Source organism: Choristoneura fumiferana, chromosome 12, assembly GCF_025370935.1.
Source record: "Choristoneura fumiferana chromosome 12, NRCan_CFum_1, whole genome shotgun sequence".
Lineage (NCBI taxonomy): Eukaryota > Metazoa > Arthropoda > Insecta > Lepidoptera > Tortricidae > Choristoneura > Choristoneura fumiferana.
Window position 1 is genome coordinate 3552912 of NC_133483.1, and position 19102 is coordinate 3572013.

A 19102-nucleotide genomic window follows, 5' to 3' on the forward strand; every position below is an offset into this window, starting at 1 on the left:
CCTACTATTTTTGGTGTATATACACAGCATACGCTTAGGTTTAAGGATGAAATAATACGTAAAATACCTTAATTTATTCTGTAGGTAATAACTTTAATTAGCATTTCAACTAAAACTTCAGAACATTTTTTTTCTATGTTATGCAAATAAATCATTCATTCAACATTATAGTACTTATTAGTACCTAATAAGTAAGAAACCTGAATAACAAACTCATTCGTCATGGTTGCTATAGCAACTTTAGATATATTATTGGTCTATATAACGATTAAGAAATATAATGCACTATTGGTACAACAACATTTGTTATATTCTCATGATCTAACTATTCCGGTATCATGGACTTGTAATATACCAAACTATTAATATACTAAGGGGCTGTTTCACCATCCATTGATTACTGTTAACTGGTGGTTAGGTGTGATGCCGTCTCTATTTGTTTTGTTCGAATAGACTCAATAGACGGAGACGGCATCACATTTAACCGTCGGTTAACGCTAATCAATGGATGGTGAAACAGCCCCTAACAGTAATATGGTATAATGCCAAATGAAACGTCGTGAGACCTTTGCTGAGATTTAAGGACTGCGCTAAGTGAGACATGGCCGTCTTCAAAATTGACCACCTAGACTGAGAAAAGCTTGCGGAAAAATGCACTGATTGGTGCAGACGTGTGTTGGAGGGCCGCAAGTATTGCGATGAAGGCTTGCCTGGCTCAATGACAAATACGACACCAAGGCCGTTCTGCACCAACATCCGCAGACTTCGCTTGTCAGAGATGTGGACGGACATGTCGCTCTCGCATCGGTCTAGTCAGCCACCAAAGACGTTGTGCACAGGCAACACGCCAAAATTCGTCTGGAACAGACGCGTAGGCCTGATTGATGGTATAATATATGTGATATAACCTATGTTCGATATAACGTTCAGTGGGGTATAATGAATTACTGGTATTTATGCCAAATATCTTTTATTCTAGTGAAAGTATATCTAAAGTTGTTATACTGGTCATAACACACCCTGATGGCCATTCGGTTCCACCATGGAGCCGCAGCTGCAGTTATGAGGCACACAAACATCGCAGCCCAGGCGGAGAGCTACTGCCACCCGCAATGAGTCGTTGTCCAAGACTGTTCCCAAATAAGGAACAGGCAACGCCTATAACCACGTTCCCGCTTTGACTTTTGATGCCGACTTCAGCCTGGCCAAACCCACCCCAGTGGTTACACCCACAGGCCGTGCTAGAGCGTCCCTAGCCCCCTCGTCATCCCAAACTCATTGTATCTGCGGAGCCCCGTGCAGTGACGCCAGTCTCATTCGGCTCGCCAGTGCATCATCCACATACGAAATGGTATTGGTAACCTTTATGAGATTTAAAAATTTAAGAGATAAGGCCACCAACTCCATGTGCCGATCCGAGGAACGCTGGCAAGCCCACATCCGCCGTACGCCGCAAACCGACACCACCGTTACATATGGGCAAGGACGCTTGGACCCATTGCTCATCCGCAAGGGACACGTTCAATACAGTCTCCTTTGTATCTCTCAACGTGACGTCAAAAGAAGAAGTTTTACCCGAACACAACCATTGGAGTGGTTTTCAAAAAATAGGTTATTTTTGGAACTGCGAAACACATTCGTAACAGAGTCAAGATGAGATGGGTATTAATACTCTTCAAACGTTCCTGGGCGAGCAAAATAGACGCTTCCTGGTCTCTATAGTGCACTAGAAATGGCCTCTTGGAAAATAGAAGAACCCAAGAGGGTAAAGGTCTCGTGTAAAAAGCCCTTTGAGACCAGGAAGAAAGACCTTAAAGAAGTTAAAGAAGGAGAACAGGCGGGGTTAAATCTGTCCCATATTCACCTTCAGTCCTATACCTCTCAAGGGGGGGGGGATAAGGAAAGCCAAGTCCTGCTTTACGACCTTAGGCTCCTTAGGTGCCATCATCTACGAGTAAATACCAAATATTAAGAGGTGATTTTCGAGACGACAGTGCTTCATGAATAGTAAGACTGAAGGTAAGCGGTCCAAGCTGATCTCCCTACTGCGCACCCACCTGCGAAAGAATTTGAGAATCGCCGTAGACAAGGTTAGAAGGAGAATGATAGACCTGGTGTAAAAAAGGTACAGGGTGGGAATGTATTTTTTCACTTCACCCAACAGAACATCCCTCTCGCCAGTATTGGACGCGTTCTTGAGATCCTACTTCAAGACGACACAGTCTGGATTTCCGGGTTCCGTGACGAAAGTGCGTGTTGTGGATCGTGACCTCAGTGTTCCAAAACCCATCTGAAAATGAGCTGGTCGAATTCCGTCTAAGCCCACGGCTGACCCATTATGGAATGACCCTAGTGCTCGCACCACATCCTCCAAGTTTACCGGCAAGGCTTGAATGGACCGATCCGGCTCCCGAGGGAAATTTAACGTGCGGGACGCGGGAGGATGCTTCGAACACAAGCGTCTCAAGACCCGGAGGTGCTATCGAGTCATCAGGCGAACGCCCCCCACACACCGGCCTCATATACTTTGGACTCTATAGTCTTAAGGACAGAATGCGACCTGGAGGAAGCCTGCCCGTTACTACTAAATTCAACCAAGTCCCATGTTCAAGTTTGGTCTCAGTTTGCGGCGTGTGGAGAATGTGGGCTTGCCAGTCTTCCTCGCATCAGCACATGGAGTTATTATAGTGGCCTTGTCTCTTAAAATTAAAAATTGTCATGAAACCCCATCGGGTTACCATTCCGTTTGTGCATGGTGCACTGGCGAGGTGGACGGCTCGACACCTAATAGCGTCGCTGCCTCGGGCTCCGCTGATATAACGAGTTTGGGATGACGTGGGGGCTAGGGACGCTCTGGCACTTGTGGGTGGGTGTGCCACTAGGGTGGATTTAGCCAGGCTGAAGTCGGTATCAAAAATCAAAGCGAGAGCGTGGTTATGGGCTTTGCTTGCTCTTTATTTGGAAATACTTCTGGACAACGACTCATTGTGGATGGCAGTAGCTCTCCGCCTGGGCTGCGATGTTTGTGTGCCTCATAAATGCATCTGCGGCTCCATGGTGGAAGCAAATGGCCATCAGAGCTTAAGATGATCGGTATAACAAATAACACATAATTTCACAATATTATGCTATAAGTATTTAGTAGTATAATGTGTAGATATAATTTAGTTTTCTTTATGAAATCGTTGGAGTTGCAATTCTAACCTAACCTAGTTTTCAGGCAGTTTCGTTTCTTGATAGGGTCGCAGTTCTAACCTTACCTACTTTTTTGGCATAACACATTATTATTATAATAGTATTACGTATTCCAGATTATACCAATAATTCATTATACCCACTGAAAGTTATATCTACCAATAATATATCTAAAGTTGTTATACCTAGCCACCGGTACGCACCCTGGCCATTTCACGCGTTGAGTTCTTGTCGGTGTTCAGGAAAATTTCCGCGCTACTACGCTCTCTTTGACATACTGAAGAGGGTTTTAATATCCGCCAACATCCTCTGCGTTCTGGAGCCTCCGGTCCTCTGTCGAACCGACAGCAAAAGACCAGATGGCTTAACTTTAGTGCCATGGCAGAACGGGAAGTGTTTGCTGTCGGACGTTACGTGCGTTAGTACTTTCGCCGCCTCGCACCTCAGCTGAATAGTCCGCGGCAATCCGCGGTGGATTTTGCGGTCAAAAACGGCAGAATTATTCGGCACTGAGTAACTATTATTTTGTTCCTCTTGCGTTTGAGGCGATTGTTTACATTCGGGAAGTGGGACGTCGAATTACGGAAAGGGGGTCTCACGCTCACGCCCGCGCGGATTCGTTCCTGGTGCAAAGATTGTCTATCGCCATTAAACGTGGTAATGCGGCCAGTTTGATGGCTACTTTTGCGCCAGGGACAACTCGAGGGGCCTTCTGGACTAAACTTAAGCTATTTATGTAACATTAATAAAAAAAAATTAAAACTTCTAACTCTAAATTTCAAATACTTAGGGCCGAACATCATCTTTATTCGATGCAAACAGAACCGTAGCGATAAAATTATAACTACAAAATTTTGAAATAGATTTACTATTGAGGTTGCCTGGGAGAGATCCCTTAAAGGGATAAGTCCGCCTTTGTACAAGTATCTCAAAGTTTGTCAATTGTGTTGTGTTTCTTTTCTTTTGTACAATTAAGAGTTTACATACATACATACTATTTTCTTTTATCCTTTGGCAACATAAAAAGAACTTAAAGTTTTAAGGAATAATAATCATTATAATTTATAAATAAAGTTATAAATCTTAAGAAAATATGATGTTTCTATATACCAAACATCGAATTGCAATGATATTTTACTACGTATATATACTAAACGCTTTTTTAATACACGATAAAGGTCAAGAGTAATGACTAATTTCACCAAATCTATAATATTTCGTGAAGTTTTTTTGCTAATCCTGTTTGAATGTATGCTTTTGTATATGTTAAAATGGCTAAAATGCCAAACGTATGTTTTAGTTTTTAAGAACAAATAGCTAAATTCTTATAAATGAATTCTTATCAATACAACCAAACGACTAAAGGTGTATAAAACTTCAACTCGGGGAGGGCATAATTACTGAAGTGACAAAGGTATTTTCTTTTTTTTTTGCACAAAATACTAAACGTCCAAAATTTGCAAACTAGAAAAATGGCAAAAGACTGAACGACGGTAAATCGAAAAATGGCAAAAAGGTAACAGTACTAAAATGAAAATAATGAAAGTGATGCTGCATTAAGTAATTTGCTTCCCAAATTTAAGCGTTTTTTGAAAGACTAAAGCGCCAAAAAAAAGTTAAATTTTGCTCCAATCGCTTTGAAACCTAGATAGTTCGACGCAGAAAAATTCGCTGATTCTGGTGATATGCATAACTCATTTTAGCCCAAAGTGTCGCTTTAGTACTTTGGCCTGCCGAGCGACGATATCTTTTTTTTGTTATGGAACCCTAAAATTAAAAAGTTGCCAACTTGTCGAGATTTGGATATTTTTGTTAAAATCTTTAGTGAGGGGGCCTTTTCTGGTCCCGAAGGATGCCCTCTCTTAAATTCGGCCCTGGTGAGGAGGCACTAGAATGGATGGACTACTCGTACAACTATAGGTAGTTATTTAGATACGTAAGTATTGTTAACTAGTTGTAGGTAGTTCATTGATATGGACCTCCGCAAAGTAACACATTAGGAGCCCCTACCTTGTGGAGGGCCCGGGACTACAGCCATAGAACACCATCATCATCATCAGCATCAACCGGAAACGTCCACTGTTGAACAAAAGCATCCTCCGTAGCTCACCACAATGAACGACAACTCGCCACTTGCATCCACCGGCTGCCCGCAATTCTCGCGCTATTATCAATACTTCTAGTGGAAAGCCCGCCAGCGCTCCGTCTTCTGGTTCATAGTGGCCACTCGAGAACCGTCCTCCCCAACGGTTACCTGCTTTTGCCACTTCAACTTGTATATTTTTAAAGCTATATGCGACCTTGGATGCCCTCCCCTACTTCGACATTGACTGGCCCCCTAGTTCTCATAAAAGAAAAGGACAACTTTCTTAAAAGGCCGGCAACAGACCAATGACTCTCCTTCAGTAGTTGCGGTACTCCTGGGCGGTGGTACAGCGGCGTAGCGTAGCCGGGGCCGAGGGGGCGGTCGGCAACGGGCGGCAATTTTGGGGGGGGGCGGCAAAATTCCATAATAAATAATACTGAATAATATCTAGATAATATGTAATGTACGTATTTCACAATTTTGTCGCACCTACGATTTAGACTGACTAGAATGAGCAAGAAACAATACCCCTCTATAATGAATGGCACAAAAATTACATCTACTTGTATACTATAGTTTTGTCAAACCTAAACTAAACAGACGGCAAAATTTTCTTCCGCCCCGAGCGGCTGATACCCACGCTACGCCACTGGGTGGTGATCACTTCCCATCAGATAACCTGCGTGCTCGTTTGCAGCCCTGTCATAAAAAAATAACATAAGTTTTTAGGCTTAAAATCTTTATTTTATTTAATCTAAAATTCCCAGCTCAACGTGTATCATCATATCCAAATATATCATTATCATCAATGCTATATCAATTTCCTTCAACTTCGTCGTCACTGGACTCGGAGCAGTCTTCCACGTAAAAAGTGTCATCATTATTTCCACGATTTGGTTTATGTCTTTTATTATTACGGCGAGGGTTTTCATCGAGTTCCCGATCCAACTGTAACAAAACAATACCTTTTTTAAATGTGGTCACTTTCCTTTGTTAATTTATTCAGGAAAATTATTTTTCATGACACTGCTCGGAAATGTGGCATATATAACCTAAATCTAGTACACAAACTGCCTATATTTGTACATTTAACAGCTGACTCATTTATCGCTCGCAAAACACGACAACACTATAACAAATTACGGTAGCAGGTCGTATCTTTTATATATTTTATAGTACGATAAGACTTTTTAGAATATATTTCGTAATAATTTTCCCCGGCGTGCTGAAACAACATCATCCTCTACAACAACGTACTATTTGTAAATAACTACAACAAAATACGCCTCGACATTTGTGAGATTTGTGAAAGTTTAAAACGTTATACTATCGTCATTATCACCATCATATCAGCCATAGGGCGTCCATTGTTGGACATAGGCCTCCCGCATAGACCTTCAGTTACTTCGTTGGAAGCGGCCTAATACCTACTGTGAACCCGCGGCTTTAACCAAATCATCCGTCCATCTCGTTGGTGGACGACATGCTCTGCGCTTGCCGATCCGCGGTCAACATTCGAGAACTTTTCGCCTATGACTATAATATTACTTTTAATAATACTATAAGTATGCACGGACAGTATAAGTGTTGAATACCAAACACCCTAAATATAAAACTCATTAGTCAATTCGTTGAATGGATAGGAACAGTAAACAGTATTCGAAATAATTTCGACGTATTAAGAACACAACAGACATGATTCATGTCATTTATTCCAATTGTTGTGCTAATAAATCAATGGCATTCATTCGCGTATGTTCTGAATATGTTCAACATAATCGCGCTATTTTTCGTGAGAAAATTTAACAAATTATTTAGTTAAATGATGAAATTGATAAAAATGAAATGCAACAATAATTCACGCATGTTAGTATCTCTTGTAGGTACTTATGATTAACTTTTGAAATATTCTTTTACCATTTTATGTCCCTTGATAATTATTATTTTTAGTTTTTGACTAAGTATCAATCATTATCATATTAGCCGTATGACGTCCAGTGTAGGACTCAGGTCTCCCCAATAGACCTCCCGCCTGCTGCCTGCATCCACCGTGAACCCGCGGCTTTAACCAGGTCATACGTCCATCTCATTAGTGGACGGCCTACGCTGCGCTTGCCGCGATCTCCATAAAACTACAAGTACCAATAAATAGTAGATTGTTCAACAAGGGAGGAAAAGAAACAATATCACACGAGATAACTTTCGAGTTTTAATATTTCGAGTGTGTATGGTGTTTTTCCCGAGTTAAACACTCTACTTTTCATTTCGACAACAAGGAAAGTAAAAAATAATTTAAGCATAGGTCGAATCGAAGCTATCTGAGGGAGCACGATAAATACGATTTTTTCCGATAAAACACGATGAAAAATCATTATGCAATAATATATATCAGTATACTTTATCCATTGTCCATGTAAGCAATAGTACAATATTTGATTAGTTTGGGACTAGCTGTATGATATTACTAATTATTCACTGTATTAACTTTCTTTCAAAAACTTAGTAAAATTGGGAAGTTAGTAAGCCCGTCACTGTGTAACCACGCAAAAAAAATTAAGCGCAAAAGGCGCCTACGGCATTGCAAGAGCACTATTTCAGTGACTTGTGGAAAAGAACGCCAGTGATCGAGGCGCTTATTCGTTTATGTGTTTTATATTATTGTTCTCGCTTTTGCACTTCTTTAATTTAGTTTGTGCGCCGGGATTCCATGGACCCAGGGTCTCAAAACTGACAGCGACGAAATTGTATGCAGGACTCAGGATCTCAAAGCTGACTGCAATATTTATTTAATTGTCACTTAAAAAAATACAGCATTACCTACAGTAAAAACCAATAAACTGTAAAATTGAAATTATACAAAAAAAAACACAAAAAAAAACGTACAAAAATACAACAATAAGGGATTTTTGGTTGAAATTGTATGCTACCCAGGGTCTTAAAACAATTGTACACTGAACCCAGGCCCAGGGTCTCAAAACTGGGAACAACGAAATAGTATGCTGGACCCAGGGTCTCAAAACCGCCAGCAACAAAATAGTATGCTGGACCCAGGGTCTCAAAACTGGGAGCAACGAAATAGTATGCTGGACCCAGGGTCTCAAAACTGGGAACAACGAAATAGTATGCTGGACCCAGGGTCTCAAAACCACCAGCAACAAAATAGTATGCTGGACCCAGGGTCTCAAAACTGGGAGCAACAAAATAGTATGCTGGACCCAGGGTCTCAAAACTGGGAGCAACGAAATAGTATGCTGGACCCAGGGTCTCAAAACTGGGAACAACGAAATAGTATGCTGGACCCAGGGTCTCAAAACTGGGAGCAACGAAATAGTATGCTGGACCCAGGGTCTCAAAACTGGGAGCAACGAAATAGTATGCTGGACCCAGGGTCTCAAAACTGGGAGCAACGAAATAGTATGCTGGACCCAGGGTCTCAAAACTGGGAGCAACGAAATAGTATGCTGGACCCAGGGTCTCAAAACTGGGAGCAACGAAATAGTATGCTGGACCCAGGGTCTCAAAACTGGGAACAACGAAATAGTATGCTGGACCCAGGGTCTCAAAACCGCCAGGAACAAAATAGTATGCTGGAACCAGGGTCTCAAAACTGGGAGCAACGAAATAGTATGCTGGACCCAGTGTCTCAAAACTGAGAGCAACGAAATAGTATGCTGGACCCAGTGTCTCAAAACTGGGAGCAACGAAATAGTATGCTGGACCCAGGGTCTCAAAACTGGGAACAACGAAATAGTATGCTGGACCCAGGGTCTCAAAACCGCCAGGAACAAAATAGTATGCTGGAACCAGGGTCTCAAAACTGGGAGCAACGAAATAGTATGCTGGACCCAGGGTCTCAAAACTGGGAGCAACGAAATAGTATGCTGGACCCAGTGTCTCAAAACTGAGAGCAACGAAATAGTATGCTGGACCCAGGGTCTCAAAACCGACAGGAACGAAATAGTATGCTGGACCAAGGCTCTCAAAACTGGGAGCAATGCTGGACCCAAGGTCTCAAAACCGACAACAACGAAATAGTATGCTGGACCCAGGGTCTCAAAACTGGGAGCAATGCTGGACCCAAGGTCTCAAAACCGACAACAACGAAATAGTATGCTGGACCCAGGGTCTCAAAACCGCCAGGAACAAAATAGTATGCTGGAACCAGGGTCTCAAAACTGGGAACAACGAAATAGTATGCTGGACCCAGGGTCTCAAAACCGCCAGGAACAAAATAGTATGCTGGAACCAGGTTCTCAAAACTGGGAGCAACGAAATAGTATGCTGGACCCAGGGTCTCAAAACTGGGAACAACGAAATAGTATGCTGGACCCAGGGTCTCAAAACCGCCAGGAACAAAATAGTATGCTGGAACCAGGGTCTCAAAACTGGGAGCAACGAAATAGTATGCTGGACCCAGGGTCTCAAAACTGAGAGCAACGAAATAGTATGCTGGACCCAGTGTCTCAAAACTGAGAGCAACGAAATAGTATGCTGGACCCAGGGTCTCAAAACTGGGAGCAACGAAATAGTATGCTGGACCCAGGGTCTCAAAACCGCCAGCAACAAAATAGTATGCTGGACCCAGGGTCTCAAAACTGGGAGCAACGAAATAGTATGCTGGACCCAGGGTCTCAAAACTGGGAGCAACGAAATAGTATGCTGGACCCAGGGTCTCAAAACTGAGAGCAACGAAATAGTATGCTGGACCCAGGGTCTCAAAACTGGGAGCAACGAAATAGTATGCTGGACCCAGGGTCTCAAAACCGCCAGCAACAAAATAGTATGCTGGACCCAGGGTCTCAAAACTGAGAGCAACGAAATAGTATGCTGGACCCAGGGTCTCAAAACTGAGAGCAACGAAATAGTATGCTGGACCCAGGGTCTCAAAACTGGGAGCAACGAAATAGTATGCTGGACCCAGGGTCTCAAAACTGGGAGCAACGAAATAGTATGCTGGACCCAGGGTCTCAAAACCGCCAGCAACAAAATAGTATGCTGGACCCAGGGTCTCAAAACTGGGAGCAACGAAATAGTATGCTGGACCCAGGGTCTCAAAACTGGGAACAACGAAATAGTATGCTGGACCCAGGGTCTCAAAACCGTCAGCAACAAAATAGTATGCTGGACCCAGGGTCTCAAAACTGGGAACAACGAAATAGTATGCTGGACCCAGGGTCTCAAAACTGGGAACAACGAAATAGTATGCTGGACCCAGGGTCTCAAAACCGCCAGCAACAAAATAGTATGCTGGACCCAGGGTCTCAAAACTGGGAGCAACGAAATAGTATGCTGGACCCAGGGTCTCAAAACTGAGAGCAACGAAATAGTATGCTGGACCCAGGGTCTCAAAACCGACAGCAACGAAATAGTATGCTGGACCCAGGGTCTCAAAACTGGGAGCAACGAAATAGTATGCTGGACCCAGGGTCTCAAAACCGACAGCAACGAAATAGTATGCTGGACCCAGGGTCTCAAAACTGAGAGCAACGAAATAGTATGCTGGACCCAGGGTCTCAAAACTGGGAGCAACGAAATAGTATGCTGGACCCAGGGTCTCAAAACTGGGAGCAACGAAATAGTATGCTGGACCCAGGGTCTCAAAACTGAGAGCAACGAAATAGTATGCTGGACCCAGTGTCTCAAAACTGAGAGCAACGAAATAGTATGCTGGACCCAGGGTCTCAAAACTGACAGCAAAGAAATAGTATGCTGGACCCAGGGTCTCAAAACCGACAACAACGAAATAGTATGCTGGACCCAGTGTCTCAAAACTGAGAGCAACGAAATAGTATGCTGGACCCAGGGTCTCAAAACCGACAGCAAAGAAATAGTATGCTGGACCCAGGGTCTCAAAACTGGGAGCAATGCTGGACCCAGGGTCTCAAAACCGACAACAACGAAATAGTATGCTGGACCCAGGGTCTCAAAACCGACAGCAAAGAAATAGTATGCTGGACCCAGGGTCTCAAAACTGGGAGCAATGCTGGACCCAGGGTCTCAAAACCGACAACAACGAAATAGTATGCTGGACCCAGGGTCTCAAAACTGAGAGCAACGAAATTTTATGCTGGGCCCGGGGTCTCGAAACCGACAGCAACGAAATTACTAATGTCATGTTGACATAATACATTTGCCAAAGTAATCATAGCGAAATGGAATATAAAAAGATTCCACCCCAGTACGTGATTCAGTTTCGTCGACTGTTCGTGTGTGCATTTGTTACTCTTCAACGTAAAAGCGCCTGTACGGATTAATCTATCTAATAAAATAATAATATAATTATTAAAATAGCTCATTCGAATACAGAGCAACGAAACAGTATGCTGGACCCAGGGTCTCAAAACCGCCAGCAACAAAATAGTATGCTGGACCCAGGGTCTCAAAACTGGGAGCAACGAAATAGTATGCTGGACCCAGGGTCTCAAAACTGGGAGCAACGAAATAGTATGCTGGACCCAGGGTCTCAAAACTGGGAGCAACGAAATAGTATGCTGGACCCAGTGTCTCAAAACTGAGAGCAACGAAATAGTATGCTGGACCCAGAGTCTCAAAACCGACAGCAACGAAATAGTATGCTGGACCCAAGGTCTCAAAACTGGGAGCAATGCTGGACCCAGGGTCTCAAAACCGACAACAACGAAATAGTATGCTGGACCCAGGGTCTCAAAACTGAGAGCAACGAAATTGTATGCTGGGCCCAGGGTCTCAAAACTGGGAGCAACGAAATTGTATGCTGGGCCCAGGGTCTCAAAACTGAGAGCAACGAAATTGTATGCTGGGCCCGGGGTCTCAAAACCGACAGCAACGAAATTACTAATGTCATGTTGACATAATACATTTGCCAAAGTAATCATAGCGATATGGAATATAAAAAGATTCCACCCCAGTACGTGATTCAGTTTCGTCGACTGTTCGTGTGTGTGCATTTGTTACTCTTCAACGTAAAAGCGCCTGTACGGATTAATCTATCTAATAAAATAATAATATAATTATTGAAATAGATAATTCGAATACTTACGTGTCTCACTAGCTTGTAACATCCAGTTCCATCAATGAACGCCATTTTAAAAGCTTTAGCTAGGGGAAACTTCTTGAACAATAAAAACTGCTCGCGGAGAGCCTCTTGGGGCTTATCAGCTAAACCTAGAACAACATAGCTATGTGAACAGGTAGATGAGGCTTTACGTCTAAAAAAATGATCATCATCCATCATCAGCCAGAAGACGTCCATTGCTGAACAAAGGCCTCCCCTTTAGAACGTCACAATGAACGACTACTCGCCACTTGCATCCACCGGTTACCCGAAATTCTCACGATGTCGTCAGTCCACCTAGTGGGAGGCCTGCCAACGCTTCGTCTTCCGGTTCGCGGTCGCTACTCGAGAACTTTCTCCCCCAACGGTTATCTGTTCTTCGAGCGATGTGGCCCGCCCATTGCCACTTCAACTTGCATATTTTTGCAGCTATGTAGGTACAGCGAACCAATAATATAAAAATTAAAATATCGATTGTATCACTATATCGAAAGTTGTTATACCTATGGTCAAAATGTCTAAGATTGAAATGTCAATTGATTAAAATATCGAATGAGTAAAAATATCGATAGCCAATTTATCTAAGTTGTAAATGTCAACATATTTGAATGACGAAAATTAAAATATCGTACATACAAATCTGCTTCATTTATTGCTCCTTTCTGTTAATAGCATTTATTTTACATAATCTAGTCATTTTTAGCTGTGGTCACAGTTTTTTGTTGTGGTCACCGTAACCGAACCAAATATTTTTGGTAACTAATTCATGTTCAATAGGTAGGGTTAGGTTAGTATTGCGTCAAAGCGCTAAGCGCCTCAACTGAGCGGAATAGGAGCTCCGCTTAAGCGGAGCTCCGTCGACCCTGACACGTGTAAGTTCATACATAGGATATTCGATACTCTGTACTTCGATATTTTGGACTTCGATATTTACACCATGCTACCAGTTGTTAGTTGTCTAGCATGGTGTACGGTTGTGTCGCTCTGAAGATGAGCTCTGGTTGAGTTACAAACGCGTCAGTGTAGTGTGATGGTGGTGATAGATGGGTTTGTGTGATTTGTGTGTGTTCTTACAGTGTGGAGGTGGAGGAACTGCATGAACACGCATATTTTGCATAAGCTTAGCTATCGTAAGGTCGCGGGTGAGCAAGGAAATTCTTTTAGTTCATTGATATGGACCTCCGCAAAGTAACGCCCTGATTCAATAAATTATTTGACTATTTTGTTTCGCAAGCAAGGAAATTCTTTTAGTTCATTCAGCTTAATTCTTGATTACCTTTTAAACGGTAATAGTGAAGCCACTAATATCTTAGAGAGAATTACTTCATTAGACTTATTGAAGCTAGCGGAAATGAAAAATAACATGGTGTATATTAAAAAATCAAACCTTTGAATGCGTAATCTCTTGGGCGAATGTCGTACATTGTGTAGTACAATACAAAGGTAATACTCTCGGTGGGTTCAGTTTCCTCTTCCAATTCGTTTTTGACCATAAAAGTGATCTCGATCTGCGTCCCGTCCATTATTTTAAACAAGGTCCCATCCATGCTTAGGAAAATCTGAAACAACATGCTATATTATATACAGAATCAGGCCGTTCACTGAAAAGAATAACCCCCCAAGGAAATCTATACGTTATATTATAGCCATCGAAAAGATACCATTGACATCTATGTACAGTCAAGGGCATAAATATATATACAGCCATAGCTTATGATTAGTGGCATAAAGGTGTATAGATATTTTTGATGTCTCGGTAACGTACATATATTTATGCCCTTGACTGTACCTTACAGCACTAGACTGGCTGCTTGAAACATTAATCATTAATATTACTTTGACACAACCCATGTCACGGACGTCAACAAACTATAGTGAAAAGGTTCACAAATCCGCGCTGTGAACAAATTTTGTGCGTCGTTTTGATGTAGAAAACATGCAGTCTATACATAGATGTCGATGGATATTACCATGTATAATGTTTGAATTAAAACTACCACGAGGATGAGACCTACACAAAAAATAAATGCAAGGTTTTTTTTTTAAATTAGGCGCATCCATAGTAATATTATAAATGCGAAAGTGTGTGTATTTGTGTGTATGTTTGTTCGTCTTTCACGTCGAAACGGAGCGACGAATCGACGTGATTTTTGGCATAGAGATAGTTTATGGGCCAGAGAGTGACATAGGCTACTTTTTATCCCGGAAAAATGCACCATAACCGAATTCCACGCGGGCGAAGCCGCGGGCAAAAACTAGTTTTTATATAATTTATTGAGGTAACATAAAAACGAACTAAAAAAAATTACTTTACATGGTGTCTAACATCTGGTAGCATGGGGTTGTGTTGCTCTGAAGATGGACTCTGGACTCTGGTCAAGTTAAACAACAATGTTTATATACCTTTAAATCTTCATACTGTTCTAGTCTGGCGTAGAATGCAGTGAGTGCCTTTCTAATGACATCAAAGGTCTTGAGGGAGACTTCATTGTTGCACCCCTCCAGCATCTCCTGTAGTTTGAATCCGAGGGGCAGGGAACAATTTGTGATTTTGTGCTCGCCTGCAAGTTAAAGTTTATTTTAAACGACTTTAAAAAAGGAGGAGGTTATCAATGAGGGCTATCGTTTTTTGTCTCACTAGATGGCGCACTGTTGCGTGAGGTTTTTAAAGTATGGCTTTCAAAGTCTGTTATTACGGGCGTGAATACAAAGTTTAGATTAAAATCATATTTAATACACCTTTAAACCATAGCATAAAAATATCGAGCATGCCACAGTGTTGCAAAGTCCCCGTTTTGTTCGGAAAAAAGGGAGGACAAAGGTTTCCGAAAGACAAAACTGTCTCAAAACACAGACATTCATTGCCCCGGAACGCATATTTGCCATAATTAATTTCAAATATTGCAAAATATTCACAAAATTATTCTAATTATAAATAAACCCGCGTAGCTCACCCAAAAACTATGAGATTTGACATTTCGGAGACCTCACGCTACACTAGCGCCTCTAGCGGCGAATTCATTCGCGATAGCCCTCATTAGGTTGTATTTTTTCATAGCTCTACAAAGGCCGGGTTCGCAACCTCGCACGGTAAAAATCCTTTAAACGCTTTTGTATTAGAATGAACTGATCAGTCACACGCCAAGCACTGTCCACGCGCCAGGATTTTTTTTCCTTATTTTTGTTGAGGCTTTGAACCCTCCAGGTGATCGTGTCAGCCTCATGGGTGCTCGGTAAATGCCCAACAAGGGACATTTGATCTAGCCATTGTGCATGGAACCCAAACCCCCAAGAACTCTTCTTCTCAAGTCTGAATTCCAAACACATTCCAACAACAAGTGGAACAAGTCCTCTACCTTCTGGCAAATCTGAAACAGTGGTGATGGTATGGTTTGCGCCAGGATTTAAAGTAACAAATGAGTTAATAACAAAATAAAAAAACGACTCGAAATAGATTTCATTCATGATCAAAGTACACCTTAGCTCTGACACCTTTAGGCGTTGCTGGCGTCATAGACCGCGTTCAAAGGGCGTTCAAACGGCAATATTTGGTTGTTAAGCATGGTTGGTTGTTATAACCAGTATCATTTGGGTATTTATATACCAAATCACATTGGGACTTTTTTTTATTGTTATTACATCCCATATGTCTGTCTGTCTATATAACTGGTGTCGTCACTATAAACTGTTTTGACTGTATTCATACCATCTACTTTAGATATTGTGACTCCATGCTTCACTTCAATGTCATGTTCTAACTGCATGTGAAACAGAACGGTGCAATGGTCTCGGCCATAAGACTCAACCTCGAGGCCGGTCAGCATTGCAGTCAGCTCCAGGGTCTTCTGCCAGCTGTCTATCCGGTTCTTCAGGATAAATGACTGAGGAAGGAAGATACAGATAATAACATTATTAACTTGTTGGTTGACCTGTGTACAAATAACCATTAATCTTTTCTAGTTGATGTTGTTTGCACGGAGCGAGTGAACGCCTCATCATCCCAGCCTATATACGTCCCACTGCTGGGCACAGGCCTCCTCTCAGATCGAGAGTGAACGCCTACTGAAAAATAATATCAGCAGCGCTAACAGTGCGAGAGAGTGCTAGCTAGCATAGACCCTAACACATTCAGTGACAAGAACACAACATTTGTATTATCTGTTTGTAGGCACTTTGCGCTACAAAGCGGGAAAAATGTTGCTATTGGTTACGAGCGTAGCCTCTACCAATGTAATCGTATTAAACTACAAAGCTTGCAGTACCCACAGGTTCAATCTGCAGTTGGGTAAGAAAAATATGAATTTTTGTACCAGTCTTGGACATTTTATATTGACGGGTCTCTGATTCAACCTCATATACGAATTTTAAGAATTTCGAATCACCATATTCCAATTTCATATAGGTTGAGTCATCGACGACCGCTTTCAGAAGAAGCGACGCGAAGTTACAGATTCATTGGACGGGCCTTTGCATCCAGAGACGTGGTTTCAGTGCAAGGGAGAGTGTAATATCTGTCTGCAGTGTGGTATATATGAGGCTCTCCATGAGGCTGACATAGTCATATTTGGTGTGTGTGTGGTTTAGTCATAGTCATAGACCATGATAATAATATGTATTAAGTATGTATTAACGATTCATTTATTTATTTTTAAAAAGATTTTTAAAAAGATTCTAAGAAGAGAGAAAGAGATAAAAGTGAATTTACAGTTAATACCAAAACGTTCACAACATCATCAACATCCAGAAGACATCCACTGCTGAACAAAGGGAGGCCCCTTAGAACGCCACAATGAACGACAACTCGCCACTTGCATCCACCGGTTGCCCGCAACTCTCACGATGTCGTCATTGATTTATTGATTGGTGTCAATCATCCCAAAATTTATTTCTATATTAAACTTCAACACATTTCTATCCTGCATATATATAAACTTACTTTAACATTAACTACATTGTCTGCATTCTCGCTTCTAGCTCTCGGAGCTGTCTGTTGTTGCCGGAGACTTTCTCTTTGCACTTGGAACAGGTAGTCTTGCTTCTCGCGCAGTTTCTGCTCCAACGCCTCAATCTCCTGCTGCAGTTCAATATTTTCATTGTTTTCTGTGTTCTCTTTGATGATCCGTGGTCCTACAAATATGAATAATAATGATACAAATGCTTAGTCATCTACCAAGAAGTATTCTTGTATATCAAGAATACTACATATGGAAAACTCTTCTGCAAGCCCTATGTCATTGAGTCTTCCAATGAGGCTGGAATAGTCACACAGGTGCACTTAAGCTTCGAAAAAAAATAGAATGTTTGTCACATTCTATGGATACTTAATTATGGCATCCGCAGGGATACATCATTTCTGGTTTAAGAACTTTATTCTCATAAAGAATTATAACAATTCACTTACATGAGAAACACTAAATTTACAAAATTTTGTAAGATTAACTTGGATACATACATCTCTTTGTAGTTGACTGTAAAAATTAATAACGGAAATTCACTATATAATAAAAACATCTAAATAAAACATATTCGACGTACATGTAACTAGAACCTAAAATTGCTAAAAGTGGCTCCGAAGCGGCAAGGTTTCATGTGCTCTGCCTACCCCAACAGGGAATACAGGCATACAGGCATACAGGCGTGATATTTGTATGTGTGTGTTGTGTAACTAGAACCTACAACAGGAATAATTATTAAAAACTTACGTTTGTTTCCCTTCCGAAACAACTTTGTTATTTTTAACTGCTTCTTGTTTACTTTCGACATAGTCATTTCGTATACTTAATTGAAAAACAATAGCACGTGTTACGGTAGCCAAAGACAAAAAAGCCGCTAAAGACAATAATATATTATTTCTAATTATAAAGAAAGCATAAATTAGCTTGATTTTTATTCCCGATGGCCAAAACTTTAATAACTAAATAGCCGTTACCATCAAATTTAAATCAAACAAACAAAAGTGACAGTGACGTGACAGCTCGAGCTAGAACTGTCAACAGTTGGCACATTAGCATGACGGCAACATAAAAATTTCCCAGACCGCCATTTTGGCGTAAAATAGCAGTTTATCCTTTATCTCGAAGAGCTGAAAAATTTCCGACCTCAATCAAGAGAGCCTACTCCGAAATTCGAAAATCGAAGTACTATTTAATACAAGAGCGAGAGGGACGGTACGAAACGAACTTCGAGTTTCGAGTTTCGTAGTAGCAGTGCTACGAGCCTACTACGAAGCGCAATATTCGAACTTTGTATCTTGCCGTCCCGCTGACGCTTACATTATTTAATACGAGAGTAAGAGAGACGGTCACGAACTTCGATTTTGGAATTTTGTAGTAACTATTATTCGTAGTAGTAGCCCCTCTGGTCCTATCTTAGACTATAGAGATCCTCCGGGCCCTATACTACGAAATGCAAAACTCGAACTTCGTATGTTTCCGTCCCGCTGATGCCCCTGTTAGAATAGAAAGAACATTACTTGAGTCTATGCTTTGCATCAATGTTGCCAGTTTGCCACTGTTTGTCTTGTTCCTTTTAAATAATTTCCTGCTGTCAGCTCTACTTTCCCTCTGGCACAGACTAATAAGAGATGCTACGTATCCCTCTGATTTGGCCCTGTATTGTTCAGGTCATGTTTTCTGTGCTCTCTCATATTAACTAAAGTTTATAAGTGTAATCTGTCTGTATTTTATTCCAATTGACGTTGGAATACACTGTGGTGCTTTGTTGAATAAAGCTACGGGCAGGGCTTTAAATACCGTTAAAAAGTGGTAACGTTACCAACTGTCAAACCG

The 19102-nt window shown here is 41.6% G+C and overlaps 1 protein-coding gene across 1 annotated transcript; it reads right to left on the reverse strand.

Annotated features, from left to right (window-relative positions):
• Window positions 1-6012: 6012 nt before the first annotated feature.
• Window positions 6013-18273, reverse strand: LOC141433753 (uncharacterized). The gene is made up of 7 exons (XM_074095852.1): window positions 18017-18273; window positions 17251-17441; window positions 16021-16195; window positions 14718-14875; window positions 13702-13873; window positions 12300-12424; window positions 6013-6229 (listed from the first exon to the last, which is right to left on the reverse strand). The coding sequence occupies exons 1-7, from the start codon at window positions 18081-18083 to the stop codon at window positions 6098-6100; spliced, it is 1020 nt and encodes a 339-aa protein (XP_073951953.1). The 5' UTR covers window positions 18084-18273; the 3' UTR covers window positions 6013-6097.
• Window positions 18274-19102: the final 829 nt, after the last annotated feature.